At 40.2% G+C, this 14714-nt stretch overlaps 1 protein-coding gene across 5 annotated transcripts in view; it reads right to left on the minus strand.

Annotated features, from left to right (window-relative positions):
• Nucleotides 1–14714, minus strand: part of DHX57 (DEAH-box helicase 57) — a 66333-nt gene that overhangs the window by 39143 nt on the left and 12476 nt on the right. For 4 of the 5 annotated variants that reach the window (XM_005686520.3, XM_005686522.3, XM_005686521.3 and 1 more), the window contains 7 exons: nt 11901–12059; nt 11214–11396; nt 8087–8925; nt 6343–6521; nt 4512–4633; nt 3239–3434; nt 2569–2693 (listed from right to left, as the gene is read on the minus strand). In XM_005686520.3, coding sequence (XP_005686577.1) covers nt 2569–2693; nt 3239–3434; nt 4512–4633; nt 6343–6521; nt 8087–8925; nt 11214–11396; nt 11901–12059 — 1803 coding nt within the window. The remainder of the gene's footprint in view (nt 1–2568; nt 2694–3238; nt 3435–4511; nt 4634–6342; nt 6522–8086; nt 8926–11213; nt 11397–11900; nt 12060–14714) is intronic. The other variant, XM_018055146.1, reaches the window with a different exon arrangement.

The following is a 14714-nucleotide window of genomic DNA, read 5'->3' on the forward strand; positions in this document are numbered from 1 at the left end:
TTAAACAGCTCAACTCGAATTCCATCACCACCTAGCTTTGTTCATGGTGACACTTCCTAAGGTCCATTTGACTTCGCATTCCAGGATGTCTGTCTCTAGGTGAGTGATCACACCATCGTGGTTATCTGGGTCATGAAGATCTTTTTTGTATCGTTCTGTGTATTCTTGCCACCTCTTCTTAATATCTTCTGCTTCTGTTAGGTTCATACCATTTCTGTCCTTTATTGTGCCCATCTTTGCATGAAATGTTCCCTTGGTATCTCTAATTTTCTTGAAAAGATCTCTAGTCTTTTCCATTCGTTGTTTTCCTCTATTACATTGCACTGATCACTGAGGAAGTCTTTCTTATCTCCCCTTGCTATTCTTTGGCACTCTGCACTTAAATGGGTATATCTTTCCTTTTCCCCTTTGCCTTTCGCTTCTCTTCTTTTCTCAGCTATTTGTAAGACCTCCTCAGACAACCATTTTACCTTTTTGCATTTCTTTTTCTTGGGGATGGCCTTGATCACTGCCTCCTGTACAATGTCACGAATCTCCATCCATAGTTCTTCAGGCACTCTATCAGATCTAATCCCTTGAATCTATTTGTCACTTCCACAGTATAATTGTAAAGGATTTGATTTAGGTCATACCTGAATGGTCTTGTGGTTTTCCCTACTTTCTTCAATTTAAGTCTGAATGAGGTTGAAAGAAGAGAATAAAAAAGCTGGCTTAAAACTCAACATTCAAAAAACTAAGATCATGGCATCTGGTCCCATCACTTCACGGAAAATAGGTGGGGAAAAATTGGAAGCAGTGACAGATTTCCTCTTCTTGGGCTCTAACATCACTGTGGACAGTGACTGCAACCATGAAATTAAAAGACACCTGCTCCTTGGAAGAAAAGTTATGACAAACCTAGATAGCGTGTTCAAAAGCAAAGATATCACTTTGCCGACAAAGGTCCATATAGTCAAAGTTTTGGTTTTTCCAGAAGTCATGTATGGATTTGACCATTGGACCATAAGAAAGGCTGAGCACTGAAGAATTGATGCCTTTGAATTGTGTTGCTGGAGAAGATTCTTGAGAGTCCCTTGGACTGCAAGGAGATCAAACCAGCCAATCCTAAAGGAAATCAACCCCGAAAATTCATTGGAAGGACTGATTCTGAAGCTGAAATTCCAATACTTTGGCCACCTGATGAGAACAGCTGACTCACTGGAAAAGACCCTGATGCTGGGAAAGACTGAAGGCAAAAGAAAAGGGCAGCAGAGGATGAGATGGCTGGAGAGTATCATTGACTCAATGGACACAAATCTAAGCAAACTCCAGGAGACAGTGAGGGACAGGGGAGCCTGGCATGCTGTAGTCCATGAGGTCGCGGTGAGTCAGACACAACTTAGCGACTGAAAAATAACAAGTACATGACAAACTATGATTAATGCCATCTATTTAATGGTCCTTCCTTTTAAAATATTGAGACTTTTTGTTTTATATTTCAAGCCTTTAATGACTTAATTCCATTAGAGTAAAATCCAAATGCTTTATTATTCACAGTGCATAGCTTCCTGCCTTTTTTTTTAAGCTGTCACCTTTCCTCTCATTTCACTACTGAAATGCTTTCAGCGTCACTGGCTTTCCCCTAGTTTTTAAACTCATGAAGCCCTTTGCTACTGCAGAGTCTTTGCAAATGCCTATCTTGCCCTCTTATGTCTCATGAGACTCCTTTCCATACTCCTGTTTTTAATTTAAATGTAATTTCTTCAGAGACATCATCTCTGCTATCTTAAGGCTCTCTCCCCGCAAACACAGCTTCCTGTTTATTCCTTTATGGTACTTATTCCAATCTGTAGTTATTTACCTGCTCATTATTTGTTTTTCCTAGCAGACCATAAGAGATGAAGGGGAACCATGAGTTTGTTCACTATAGTATCTACAGAAATTAATACACCACCTGGCACTTAATACAGGCTGAATAAATATATGAATGAATATCAGAACTGAATGGGCTTCCCAGGTGGTGCTAGTGGTAAAGAATCTGGCTGTCAATGCAGGAGATGTAACAGACATGGGTTCGATCCCTGGGTTGGGAAGTTCCCCTTGGAAAAGGGCATGGCAACCCACTCCAGTATTCTTGCCTGGAGAATTCCATGGACAGAGGAGACTGCCAGGCTACAGTGCATGTGGCTGCAAAGGGTGGGAAATGACTGAAGCAGCTTAGCACATTAGGACTGAATGACTGGCCAAATGAATAAAGAAGGAAGCACATACTGACTAATCCATCGGCTGCAACATGCATTACACATGACACTCCTGCTAAGCACAGTGCCCGGCTCAGCCAGGTGCCTCTTACTAGATGATGCCCATCTAACAGGATGGCTCTTCCAGCAGTGAACGTGTGCTGCCTAGCATTTTCCGTGTCACAGACCCTGGAGACCAGGAAGGCAGTTCCTCTTCTCTAACTTAGGCCTTCCCTATGGTAACTACCATTACTAGCCCTAAGGAACTGAACTGGAAGCAGAACAAAATTCTTTAGGCCTTGTCTCCATTCTATGTATGTGGTGCTCATTTGGAAAATCTTTGTTTTACCTCTCTTCTGTCCTCTCATGAACTTCATCAACAATGATATGGGTGACTCCCTGTAGAGCTGTATCTCCCTCCAGCCTTCTTAGCAGCACTCCTGTGGTGCAGTATAACAATCTGGTGGCTGAGGACTTACACATAAAAGGGCACAGAAAACGTTAATGAAATTTTTGAAAAAAGGAAACACTTTCCCAGCAAGGCCATTTCTAATGGGTAGGGATAAAGAATACTGAAAACACCAGCAGTTCCATTTAATATAAACCAAGAGACTAAATGCATAGTTTCTTGCTGGCAATAACAACAAAAGCTTTCCCACTTCAGATGAAAATTTTAGGACTCACAGAAAGCATTTAAAAATTATTATAAAACATAAAGATAACAGTGAATGATGAAACAAATTCTGAATTTATTCATTCTATATTTGATTAAACAGACGAAGTCCCGATCTTAGGAATAAGGCAGCACTTACTAGATCACTTCTGCCAACAAAGAACAGAAGGTCTTTATAGAGGAAATTAAGTATAGCCCAATAACAGTTTAAACTAAAATATGTCTAAAAGTACTTCAGCCCTGTTAAAGTATATATACCAACTTGCCCGTGACTATCCAGACACCAATGACTCATTGTATCTGAAAAACTTAAACTTCTGTCATCAGGAAATAAGAACATACAAACCTTGACACTTTCTAACCGGATCTGGTATCCCACGGTCAGACCCACTCTTTCTGCCCTTTCTTTAGCAACGCGCTCAGCAACAGAGATGGCAGAGATTCGTCGGGGTTGGGTACAGATGATGTTAGCCACCTTCTCAGGTGGTCCATTCAGAGAATCATCCAGAATGAACTGTGGAATCTGTGTGGTTTTCCCACATCTGTATATCAAAAAGATGTAGGACAAATAAGTCCTAAAATGAGAGTTTTTAAGTGCTACTTAACTGAAGAAGCAATCATACGCAATGAGGAAGGTTAAGAAAGCTAATCAGAGTAAAAGCTGTTCAGCTTCATCTATCTTCCAAACCTACCTACTGACTTATTACCTACAGCTGATAACTCCTAGGAATTTGCACTGAGATTAAAAGAGCAATCAAATAACAGTTTATTATCTGTAAAACTGGGACCACTGAATAAACAGTAGCTTAAGGTCTATAAATGCCTCCAGGAATGTGAACTCTACATGTGAATCCCAGAGAAATAGGAGTATTATCTTGTGATTATTAAAATACTTTGTTTTTTCCCTTGGTGTGGCATTGCTTGACTATAAATAGACCGAAGTTAAAAAGACAAGAAACTGGAAGATACAAAGTTACTACTATATCTGTGAGTCTGGGCACAAATTAAATTGAAAACCCTTAAACACAGAAATGGCAACCCACCCCAGTATTCTTGCCTGGAGAATCCCATGGACAGAGGAGCCTGGCAGGTTATAGTCCATGGAGTCGCAAGAGTCGGACATGACTTAGTGACTAAACCACCAAATACAGAATTAAATTAAGCCTGCAGCTCATCCCTGATAAATAGGTTTGGATGACATATGGAGACTGTGAAACAGAAACAGTAAGATACCCTAAGCTGTTCTTAAACAAAAGTTTTAGGGAATTCAGAATAAATTTAGATGAAGAGTTTCAAGCTAAATGGTCTGGAACTATCCTTTACATTTTTAAATGAGTCTTGTCAAAAGCCTTCGGCTAGGCATTTTGCTTTAAACTGACTCAAGGCAGTGGTGCGCAAGGTCTATCAACTCCCAAACTTCTGAGTTTCGTTTTGAATTGGTTACAGTTGCCACCATGTTTGCCTCTGTGAGATATTATTTAATATTTGACAGGAAAAAGCACAAATAACACCAGCTACTGTTTTTTCCTTTTTCAAAGAAGAACTAGCAGTGAGTGGTAGCCAGGGCACACACCATATTCACAGATGACAGCTGCATTACAAATAAATTACATTCTTACCCAGTCATACCACTTATAACAAGCACTTGGTGCTTGCTCAACATTTTGAGAATGTTTTCTCTTTCTTCCCAAGCAGGGAGAGACTGTCTTTCTTGTAGAACTGACTGGAACTGTCTGGAGGCCTAATAAAACAAAAATAAGACATCAGTTTGGTTACTCTGAATAACCTTTCACGAAGCTCTGAACATGAAATTCCAAGGTTAGACATACCTTTTCTGTCCTTTCTTCATCAATTTGCTTAGGGATAGAAAGTGAAGATTTGTTGGGGGTGGGATGCTGGTCAGAAGGCTGTTCAGAGAACCTGCCAGAACAAGCTGTGGAATCTGTGTGGCTTTCCTACATCTGAATAAACTGAACGATCTTAGAAAAAACCCCTCTTGCCTAGCACCTATCCAGCTCTTTTTGTAACAATCTCTACACCAGCACTATTCAACAGAACTTTCTGTGCTGATGGTAATGTTCTATATTTGCACTGTCCAATACAGCAACCTCTGGCTACATGTGGCTATTGAGCATTTAAATAACATCAAGGAACTGAAATTTTTATTATACTTAATTTTAATTAAACTTTAAATAGCTACACATGTCTGCTGCTGCTGCTAAGTCGCTTCAGTTGTGTTTGACTCTGTGCGACCCCATAGATGGCAGCCCACCAGGCTCCCCCATCCCTGGGATTCTCCAGGCAAGAACACTGGGGTGGGTTGCCATTTCCTCCTCCGATGCATGAAAGTGAAAAGTGAAGTGAAGTCACTCAGTCATGCCCGACTCTTAGCGACACCATGGACTGCAGCCTACCAGGCTCCTCTGTCCATGGGATTTTCCAGGCAAGAATACTGGAGGGGGTTGCCATTGCCTTCTCCTACACATGGCTAGAGGCTACCATATAGAACAGTGCAGCTCTACAAAGCATCAGATTTTTATCCAAATCAACAGTTAAGACCACTCACTAAAGGGTTTTCGGTCAATCACCACATCTATATAACCCCCTTTGACATCTAATGGCCAATGCTATAAATGTTGTACTATAGGTCAAAACTGTGGATGTGTTTTTGACTAATGTAAGGGATTTATATTAACATATACATTATCTGTATATAATCATATAAATTTACCACTGTAAACACACTACTCAAACTGAATGTGTAATTTTTAATTTCTACCATTATTTACAGTATGATTTTTTAATTCAATTTGACACTCTATGGGTGTTGCAGCATATATGTACTTGTGTTAATACTATGTCAACAATCAGAATCACAGAACTTTAAAGTTGAAAGAGCTCTTAGACAGCATCTAATCCAATCCCCAAACTGGTTTAAGTAACTCATCTTTATCCTACATCCAACTCTATCCTGATAGTTCACTTAATGAATTCTTTTAAAATAATCTTCATGTGAATGAGGTAAAACAATATGAACTTTGGAAACAGAATTAGCTTGAAACCTTAGCAGCTATGTGACCCTGGATAAATGATTTATTCTGGGAGGCCTTGAAATAGGGTTGAGTCCCTCCTTATCCTTTTCTACACTGGTATTTCTAATGTAAATCACAGTACTAATTTTTCTTTCACTTATCAGATTTCTATCACAGTACCAAAGCCACATGATTCTCAGAATATTTGCTATTTACATGTTGCATTTTCATCAGCCATCAGATTTTCCAAGATTAGTTAGAACATGCATCCAAGTTTGTGGTGGCATGCAGAAACTTTGACTAATCAGAGTAAAAGACTGACAGTATACTATGGAGAGTAGCCAAAGCTTCCTAATTCCTAATCCCTTCATCCATACATCAGAGAGGCAATACTAGCCATTCTCTTAGAATACCCTACCTGTTTTATTCGGAACTGCTTGCAGATTTTGACATTTTCAGCATGTACTGATTTTGCCTGCCAGTCATATCTTTTGGAAATCTTTTTCTTAAGGTTGACATAGCTTTCATTCTCCACCATAACTGGTGCTGGACCTTCATCCTCATCTGTCTCCTCCTCAGGCTCTGATTCTTTTTCAACTTGAAGGGGATAAAAGGAAATGTTTTCGATATGGAGCCCTTTCTTTAGCAAAGGGGGAAAGTTACTATCTAACAAAGTAACAACAACAACAAAAATCATAATAGAGAAACAGTTAAAGTTTGAATAAAACAAATTCATTCATTTCCACACTACTACTGCTAAAGAATTTAAAATGCATCTTCAAATAAACTTATCATCAAGTATAAATGGCTTTGCTTAAACCAAGTTAAGAACAAAGAAAAGAAAATCATGGCATGCCTTGTTAATTAAGGATTTAAATATTTGCAGGTGTCCCTAAATTTCCATGACACAATATAACCCATTAATATAATCATTAATCAAATGATTAATTAATAAATAAAATGTGGTATGTCCATATAATGGAATATTATTCAGTAATTAAAAGGAATGAAGTACTGATCCATGCTATAACATAGATGAACCTGGAAAACATTGTGTATGCTAAGTGAAAGACACCAATTTTAAAAAGCCATGTATTTACTGTATGATTTCATTTCCATGAAATGTCCAGAACAGGCAAATCCATAGAGACAGAATGCAGACTCATGGTTGTTAGGCCTTGGGGAAAGGGAGAAATGAGGAGTGACTTGCTAACAGGTATGGTGTTTCTTTATGGGGTGATGAAAATGTCCCAGAATTAAACAGTGGTCATGGATGTGCAATTCTGTGATATACTAAAAATCACTGAATTGTACACTTCAAAAGGGTGAATTTCATGGTGTAAATTACATATTAATAAAGCTGTTATTCCCCCCACCAAAATCCATGACACATACTTGTTCATTTCTTGAGGAATACATCCAAGTCCCATGTGCCAGAACTAGCTGCAAGTTGGGAGTAAGTCAAGGGGCAGGTGAGTGAACCCAGCCAGCTGTCTAGCATCCACATCTTGGTGGTTTCACTGTTCTCTACCTGTTGACGTCTATCGAGGAACTCTTGAGAAATAATAAAAACTTGTTTCTCTGAATCCTATGGTGAACTTTGAAAGGGTGTAACTTCTGTATAGCACATCTGGATCTGGAGAAAGCCACAGGCTTGTACAAACATTTCTCTATTTGAGGATTTAGGGATTCATAAAGAGAGCCCTGCCCTGATGAATTTTGGGGGTCTAACATGGTAAAAGCAGGAGGGTATGGACAGTGGTCCAGAAAGAGAAGTATCTCTAAAAACTCATTTGAAAGTAATCCTATAGACAGTATCAGAAGTAATCACATGAAACCAAATGGGTTAAATGAAGCAGATTTTCTGAAAGGATGCTTTAAGGTTCTTCCAGCCCTCACCTGCTAAAACAAGCTTATACACATCACTATAAATTTTCGATTGATTCAGTGAGCCGGAATACAGTGACACAACTGGGCCTTACAATGAGAGTCAGGCACAGTTCAGGGGATTCTCATTCCTTTTTGCCCTTAAACTGAGGAGAATGACTTGCCTAAGATCCCTGGAGATCCCAGATCAGCCCTCAAAACTTCTGATTTCTTTAATCCATCATTCCAAATGCCCCACTCCACAACACCCTCCATCTGGTCAGTGCCTTACGTACCTTCTGGAATTTGATTCGAAAAAAACGAATTACTTGGAATCACTGGTTTACGACAGACAGGATTATTTAGTCTGGTTCCAGGTGATACTGGCAGAAAGTTCACAGGAGGGACACTGTACTTGTGATGGGTATTTGTTAGTAACTTGGTTATTTCTGATTCTTCCTCTAAAAGGGTTATCAAAGAATATACAACAGGTTCTGAAGTTTCTGCAAATGTCAAGGCTTTGCCATAAAGGAACTCAGAAATATGTAAACGACAAGCCAGAGGTAGATTCTCATTGGTGGAATAAAATGCCACAAGAGGAGCTTGGTAGGGGTATTTGTGGTCTTTAGAAAATCGAATTTCAAGTTCATATAAAAAGCATGCATCTTCATTAGCATTTAGATGAGAATCATCTACATTTCTTTCGACTCTTCCGACAATTTGATTTGGGGGCACTTCATGTTTAAATTTGCACTTTGATCCAAATTTACAATTTCCTTTGAGGTAAAATTTGCAGACTTCAAGTGAAGCCTCCTGTATATTTTTGGTACTTTCCTTTTGCTTGAATTTGCAGAATTTACTTGTCAAATACTCCAGTTCTAACCCAATGGTCCAGACTCTGTTTTGAATTCTTTCTATAAATTTTTCTCCACAGATTGACTTGAGAGCAAATGCCTCTTCCTGTCGCTGTTCCACACACTCATCCAAGCTCATGTGCGCAACTGCCTCAGATATCTTCATCCTCTCTCCAAATGTCTCTGAAAAGCACTGGGTGAGCAGGTGTTCCAGTGATGCCCCCACGTCTCCATCACAAATCCTCAGTGCTGCCTGACAGTGTTCAGTGTGGAAACCATACCTGCCATGTGTGAAACATGACAAAAAAAGATTAATATCAAAAAGTGGTATCAAACCACAGAAGAGAAATTCATTTAAATACATGTATGTGGGCCTTCCCTGGTGGCTCAGTGGTAAAGAATCCATCTGCCAATGCAGGAGAGGCGAGTTTGATCCCTGATCCAGTTAGATCCCACGTGTTGTGGAGCATGTAAGCCCGTGTGCGGCAACTATCGAGCCTGAGCTCTAGAACCCAGGAGCCACAACTACTGACCCCATGAGCCCTACACCCACGCTCCACAACAAGAGAAGCCACTTCGGTGAGAAGCCCATGCAGGCAACTAGAGTAGCTTCCGCCTCGCCACACCGAGAGAAAAGCCTGCATAGCAATGAAGGCCCAGCACAGCCAAAATAAATAAATAAATAAAACCACTGAAAAGCCCACAATCAGAAAACCATCCATGTGATGATATAAGTGTAGAGAGGCAGGGGCTGTATCCCGAAGAAGTCTCCCTGATAATACTAACTTCTGCTTCACCTACCTATCCTAAAAGAGAGGACACTGAGACTATCAAGTCCTGCTATGGCCCACACCACAGGGAAGCATTACTGCTGGAGCCCACAGCACAGGGAAGCATTACTGCTGGAGCCCACACCACAGGGAAGTATTACTGCTAGAGCCCACACTACAGGGAAGTATTACTGCTAGAGCCCACACCACAGGGAAGTATTCCTGCTGGAGCCCACACCACAGGGAAGTATTACTGCAGAACCCACACCACAGGGAAGTATTCCTGCTGGAGCCCACACCACAGGGAAGTATTACTGCTAGAGCCCACACCACAGGGAAGTATTACTGCAGAACCCACACCACAGGGAAGTATTACTGCTAGAGCCCACACCACAGGGAAGTATTACTGCAGAACCCACACCACAGGGAAGTATTACTGCTAGAGCCCACACCACAGGGAAGTATTACTGCTAGAACCTACACTACAGGGAAGTATTACTGCAGAACCCACACCACAGGGAAGTATTACTGCAGAACCCACACCACAGGGAAGTATTACTGCTAGAGCCCACACCACAGGGAAGTATTACTGCTAGAACCCACACCACAGGGAAGCATTACTGCAGAACCCACACCACAGGGAAGTATTACTGCTAGAACCCACACCACAGGGAAGCATTACTGCTAGAACCCACACCGCAGGGAAGTATTACTGCTAGAGCCCACACCACAGGGAAGCATTACTGCTAGAACCTACACTACAGGGAAGTATTACTGCTATGACCCACACCACAGGGAAGCATTACTGCTAGAACCCACACCACAGGGAAGTATTACTGCTAGAACCCACACCACAGGGAAGCATTACTGCAGAACCCACACCACAGGGAAGTATTACTGCTAGAACCCACACCACAGGGAAGCATTACTGCAGAACCCACACCACAGGGAAGTATTACTGCTAGAACCCACACCACAGGGAAGCATTACTGCTAGAACCCACACCACAGGGAAGTATTACTGCTAGAACCCACACCACAGGGAAGCATTACTGCAGAACCCACACCACAGGGAAGTATTACTGCTAGAACCCACACCACAGGGAAGCATTACTGCTAGAACCCACACCGCAGGGAAGTATTACTGCTAGAACCTACACTACAGGGAAGTATTACTGCTATGACCCACACCACAGGGAAGCATTACTGCTAGAACCCACACCACAGGGAAGCATTACTGCTAGAACCCACACCACAGGGAAGTATTACTGCAGAACCCACACCACAGGGAAGTATTACTGCAGAACCCACACCACAGGGAAGTATTACTGCTAGAGCCCACACCACAGGGAAGTATTACTGCTGGAACCCACACCACAGGGAAGTATTACTGCTAGAACCTACACTACAGGGAAGCATTACTGCTAGAGCCCACAGCACAGGGAAGCATTACTGCTGGAGCCCACAGCACAGGGAAGCATTACTGCTGGAACCCACACCACAGGGAAGCATTACTGCTAGAGCCCACACCGCAGGGAAGCATTACTGCTAGAACCCACACCACAGGGAAGCATTACTGCTAGAGCCCACACCACAGGGAAGCATTACTGCTGGAGCCCACACCACAGGGAAGTATTACTGCTAGAACCCACACCACAGGGAAGCATTACTGCTGGAGCCCACACCACAGGGAAGTATTACTGCTAGAGCCCACACTACAGGGAAGTACTCAGGAAGAGGTAATTCGTTTACAACATGACTTCGTTTCCTTCAATCCTCCCATAAGTGATGAAAGCAAACCTGGAAAGTCTGTGCACTGCAAATGCTGAGACTGTAAATTCTGGGTTATGAGGCTCCACCAGGCCTGAGCCAGTGCATTCCAAAGGATCAGAGTCAGGAACAAGGGAAGCTTCTCGTCCAGGTGACCAGTACTGCTCGTCATCATAATCAGGCTCATCATCTTCTTCCCCAGAAACACCTCTTCTGGCAAAAGTAACATTTTCATATATCATATATTAATTTCTACTTGCTTCAAATAAAAATTTGATAAGGGTTTAAGAATTCATGGAACCCAAGGACATAGGATCCTGACCACTACTGAGTCACTGATTTAGTTCTTTAATGATCTAATAACTTATATATTGGGAATTAATAGCATGTATTACTTGCCAGGCACTATGTTAAATGTTTTATATGTACTAGCTCTTTGAAAATCTTCACAACAACCCAGCCAGATACTAGTGGAATCTCCATTTTTTTCTTTCTCAGATGATCAACTAAAACTTAAAGAGACAATTTAATAACTAAAGGTTACACCGTAAAGGACAGCAAGTTGCTGAATAATTATTCTTGTATTTCTCTTGGCTCACTGTCAACTAGTTACGCAGCCACAACACGATTAGTATTGATACGGTATTCCAAAGACACACAGGACCCTCACATTTTATCTTCCTCAATATAATAGTTTATTCAAATATAATAATTTACTCAGATCCAGCATCCGCGTCTTGTTCCTGCAGGTCTCGGAGAAGAGCTTTCACTTTTTCCTGATTCTCAGAAGTCATATGTAGCGTCTGCAGGGGCACTTTGGCTTCAGGCTTCCACTTGGGGCGTGCATCCCCTTTTCTCACGCTACTGTTGCTAGGTCTGCAAAGGACACAAGAACAAAATTACACACTTATTTGTTATCAGAATTTTTACACTCTCTTCAGGGTCTCCATACACACACAATATGACTGGACTGTCACGTATCTTATGAAAGGGGACATCAATGAGCAGATAGTCTCCATTTCTATGGTATTTATTCAACTCCATTATATTCTAAATGCTGGGGAAAAACCTGATCAGATTCTTCACCATTAAATCCTGCTTCACTAACTCAAAAATCTTCCGGGGAAAACAATGCTATGATGACTCCTGCACTAGTGGAGGAGTCATATTTCTTTCACAAGAAACACGCTATGTACAAAGAGTACATATTTCACTCTATTTGAGGTATTTAATCCAAAAACAACTAAGAGTTGTATCTTGTGACTATTAGGCCCTATTTTTTGAAATATTTATTTAACTTTTTAACTTCCTGATTACAAATATAATAATACCTGTTTACTGTAGAAAAATAGAGAACAAAGAACAGAAAACATCTTAACTAATATCATTCCTTTTCACATACATTTCTTATAAAATTATGCGGCATATGTAATTTTTTATAATTTGCTTTATTTCCTTATTAAAATCAAACTGGCATTTCCCTCAAATTAAACATTTTCCTACAACTTAATTTTTAAATTTTAAACACAGAGAGACTAGAATTTACTTCACTATTCACTATTTCACTAATCTCATTTTTGGAATTTAGACTTTTTAGAGACACTTTTTAATATTTAAAAAAACAATGAATTCTAAAGTTTACCTTTACTCACAAAGTTTCTTTTCTGTTTTTCACTTGGCATGTTTCATTATAAATTTTCACAAATCTAGGGAAATGGTAGAAACTTCTCTGTACTGAAAATCCAACATATTACTGAGACTTTGAAAAGAACCACACACTTACACTCTCTCAACTGGGTAGCAAAGGAGAAAATAGAAGAGACTGGGGTTTTTAACCACATAATTCCAACTTCTGAAAGAAACGTTATCCAAAATTCATCATTTCCCCTTTTTGTTTCAAAAATTTTTTAATATATATAGCATTTATTAAGATTCACCAATAACTGTTAACACCTGCCATACTTATATGCACACACACACATTTATGCCCTTCTCTTATTTCCTCTCTATATGCACACATATATGCATATATATATATATATGCTTCCCCATATATACACATGCATGTTCTAAACCATCTGAATGTAAGCTGCTGACATCATATTCACTCGTAAATACTTCTGCATGTTATTTCCTAAGAACAGAGACAAACTTTTATATAACCATAATACTATTATCACTCATAAGATATTAATATTTTATATTGATCTCATCTAATATATCATTTAACTATATATTGATATCATCACATCATGGCAAACAAATGGAGAAACAAAGGAAACAGTTACAGATTTTATTTTCTTGGGCTCCAAAATCACTGCAAATGGTGACTGTAGCCATGAAATTGAAAGACGCTTGCTCCTTGGAAGAAAAGCTATGACCAACCTAGAGAGCATACTAAAAAGCAGAGATGTTACTTTGCCAACAAAGGTCCATCTAGTTAAAGCTATGGTTTTTCCAGTGGTCATGTATGGATGTGAGAGTTGGACCATAAAGAAAGTTGAGCACTGAAGAATTGATGCTTTTGAACTGTGGTGTTAGGGAAGACTCTTGAAAGTCCCTTGGACAGCAAGGAGATCCAACCAGTCCACCCTAAAGGAAATCAGTCCTGAATATTCATTGGAAGGACTGATGCTGAAGCTGAAACTCCAATACTTTGGCCACCTGATGTGAAGAACTGACTCACTGGAAAAGACCTTGATGCTGGGAAAGACTGAAGGCAGGAGAAGGGGATGACAGAGGATGAGATGGTTGGATGGCATCAGTGACTCAATGGACATGAGTTTAAGCAAGCTCTGGGAGTTGGTGATGGACAGGGAAGCCTGGTGTGCTGCAGTCCATGGGGTCACAAAGAGTCAGACATGACTGAGCAACTGAACTGAACTGATATTCAAAGTTCCTAATTGCCTCAGTCACATCTTCTACAGATTTTCTGATTATCTAGTTAAAAATGACATTAAGTTATCTGTTTTTCAAACTCCTTTAATTTAGAATAGTTCCTTATCTATTTCCTGATATTGACTTTTTTTATGTACTCAGGCCAGTATTTTTGTAGAATACTCATAATTTGGATTTATCTGTTTCTTCACGATTAGTGCAAAAAATAAAGGAGGGTGGGGGAGACCTTACCTATGCTATTTCATCTACCACTTAGTTGTAAACCTCGATACTTTGCCTTCCTTCCTGTTACTAAGGATGAACCATTTTTGATCCTAAAAGTCAGTCCCTCTGTTTGTATACTGTATCTCAATTTCTTCAGTCTCCTCAAGGAAATCATTCTAGCACTTATCCCCCTCTCTACAACATCAGTTCTTCATTCTCCTTTGGATTATTTCCACCAGCATATATACATGCTATGTAACATCTACCGTATTAATAAAAAAATTCCTCCCTTTGACTTTACATCCCCCTCAAGGTATTGTCCTATCCATCTTCCCACCCTCGCCCTTTACAGTAAAACTCCCCCAATGGGGTCTCTAAATCATGTCTTTGTCGCCACTGTTTTTCCTCTTCTCTCTGAAACACACTCTA

The sequence above is a fragment of the Capra hircus genome, chromosome 11, assembly GCF_001704415.2.
Source record: "Capra hircus breed San Clemente chromosome 11, ASM170441v1, whole genome shotgun sequence".
Classification (NCBI taxonomy): Eukaryota; Metazoa; Chordata; class Mammalia; order Artiodactyla; family Bovidae; genus Capra; species Capra hircus.